The 2520-nt window shown below is 52.3% G+C and overlaps 1 protein-coding gene across 1 annotated transcript; it reads right to left on the bottom strand.

The window, feature by feature from the left end:
- Positions 1–534: 534 nt before the first annotated feature.
- Positions 535–1470, bottom strand: LOC134154346 (olfactory receptor 14C36-like). Its single transcript, XM_062601096.1, has one exon. It carries the CDS (start codon positions 1468–1470, stop codon positions 535–537), a length of 936 nt encoding a protein of 311 aa, XP_062457080.1.
- Between the last annotated feature and the right edge of the window lie 1050 nt (positions 1471–2520).

Here is a 2520-nt window from a genome sequence, read left to right as displayed (position 1 = left end):
TCTGTCCCCACAGGCTGCATCCAGACGCTCCTCCACTTCTGCTCTGTGCACTGCAGCCCTGTAGAGGGAAGGGACTGGCCCACTGTGATAGCTGCCTGCCACCCTTGCAGAAGAGGCATGTGAGATCACACTCTGACTGTGGCCAGGGGAGTTGAGCTCTCCTAATGCACATGGGACCCATGCTGTCAACCCATCTGTACTTGTGCAAGCCTGACTCTTCCCCCCGAGCTCCTTTGGTATCACTGCTGAAAGAGACACTGCAGTGGGAAACTCTCCTCGTTGCACTGGGGCATCCGAGGGAGCTCAGACTAGTATGCCTTTGAGGTTCCCTCCTCCCTGCTGATGAAGGGGGAAGCCTGGCTTCCTCCTTCAGCACAGTTGTTGGGTCAGATTCAAATGAGAGATTCCAGAGGACAAGTAGCACTTTTCTTTTTTTTTTTTTTTTTTTCAGGAGTGTAAATAATAAAAAAATAAATAACACATTGCTTTGATGCCAAATACGCTGGAAATGGGGAAGAGGTGCACATAGGGCAGTTACTGCTCCCGACATTGTACCCACCTGATCCGCTTCCTCACTGCATCTTGCAGCTCCTTGTTCCTCATGCTGTAGAAGAGCGGGTTTACTGTTGGAGGCACAACAGAGTACAGAACTGCCATCACCAGATCCAGAGATGGGGAGGAGATGGAGGGCGGCTTCAGATGGGCAAACGTAATAGTGCTGACAAAGAGGGAGACCACAGCCAGGTGAGGGAGGCACATGGAAAAGGCTTTGTGTCGGCCCTGCTCAGATGGGATCCTCAGCACAGCAGTGAAGATCTCCACATAGGACAGCACAGTGAAAACAAAACACCCAGAGACTAAACAGGCACTAACCACAATAAGCCTGACTTCCCTGAGGCTGGTGTCTGAGCAGGAGAGCTTGAGGATCTGGGCAATTTCACAGAAGAACTGCTCTAGGATGTTGCCTTGGCAGAGTGGTATTGAAAATGTGTTAGCAGTGTGCAGGACAGCACAGAGAAAACCACTGGCCCAGGCAGCTGCTGCCATTTTGACACAAGCTCTGCTGCCCATGAGGGTCCCATAGTGCAAGGGTCTGCAGATGGCAATATAGCGGTCATAGGCCATGGCAGTGAGAAGAAAATACTCAGCAAAAATGAAAAGGACAAGAAAAAAGAGCTGGGCAGCACATCCTGAGTAGGAAATGGCTCTGGTGTCCCACAGGGAATTGGCCATGGACTTGGGGACAGTGGTGGAGATGGTGCCAAGGTCAAGGATGGAGAGGTTGAGGAGGAAGAAGTACATAGGGGTGTGGAGGTGGTGGTTGCAGGCTATGGTTGTGATGATGAGGCCATTGCCCAGGAAGGCAGCCAGGTAGATGCCCAAGAAGAACGCAAAGTGCAGGAGCTGCAGCTCCCGCGTGTTGGCAAATGCCTGGAGGAGGAACCTGTTGAAGGAGCTGCTGTTGGACATTTGCTCCCCCTACGCATGGGGGATCGTCCAAAAAGACAAGACATAGACAAGTTAGGACAGAATTCTCTGGGCCAAACTTTCTATTTCTTAGTACTCTGCCCCTCCAAAAACATGTATCACCTGTCCCCACCTTGGTTTGCAGCCCAGCCAGATATCCCACAGTCAAATGGTTAAAGGTCCTAAGGATGGGATGTTCTGAAGAGAGAATTGGCTCATTGCTAGCCCCTCTCCCCTGCTCCTCCCCCCGCCCCAGCACTGCCCAGAGCCCCAGAAGCTGGAGGGGGACTTGATTACCTTTCTCAAATATGCATCTCTATGGCAGGACCTGCAGGGTCAGTGTCTGAATTGCATCTCAAACACTCCTGCCCAGGGAGTCCAAGTGGAAGGACAAGAACAGCATAGACAGGTAGGGAAATACAGGGCAGTATCGTGGCATTTCTTCTGAGGGAGGCAGGAACATGGAGACTCAGGGGAACACTCAGGGTTTTCTCCTCTCCTGGGTGTCCATCAGGCAAGGAAAAACCTCATGCCATGGATCCTACAGGCTTGAGGGCAGAGAGCTGGAACAGGTTGCCCAGAGGGGTTGTGTTTGTGGAGTCTCCTTTTCTGGAGATACTTAAAACCCGCCTGGATGCAATCCTGTCTAATATGCTGTAGGTGACCCTGCTTGAGCAGGGAGGTTGGACTAGATGATCTCCAGAGGTCCCTTCCCACCTTACCCATTCTGTGATTTGGTGAGCTGATGGGTGAGAAGAGGAGATGTTGAAGTCTGCAGTTTCCTCCCGCACTTTGACCATGACTGCTACCTGGAGCTATCCCTGCAGGGAGGTGTTTCTCTGTCCCCACGTCTCTCTCCTGTCACTGCTCACAAACCCCATTCCCCTCATGGGGCACTCAACCTTGCCCTGCAGACACCTCCCAGGGACAGGCAACTGCCCAGGGGCATCTCAGTGACACAGGGGCTAAGGAGCAGGTGAGATATACCCTGATGAGGCTGGAAAGGTGATGCTCGTTCTGTCTGTAGGCTGTGGGGTGGATGAAGAGATTTGC

This window comes from Rhea pennata, unplaced genomic scaffold, assembly GCF_028389875.1.
Source record: "Rhea pennata isolate bPtePen1 unplaced genomic scaffold, bPtePen1.pri scaffold_26, whole genome shotgun sequence".
NCBI lineage: Eukaryota > Metazoa > Chordata > Aves > Rheiformes > Rheidae > Rhea > Rhea pennata.
This window is presented reverse-complemented; position numbering and strand designations above follow the sequence as displayed.

What these genes read in the sequence shown, in the direction of transcription:
- LOC134154346 (XM_062601096.1), bottom strand. Translation starts at nt 1,470, where the DNA reads ATGTCCAACAGCAGCTCCTTCAACAGGTTCCTCCTCCAGGCATTTGCC.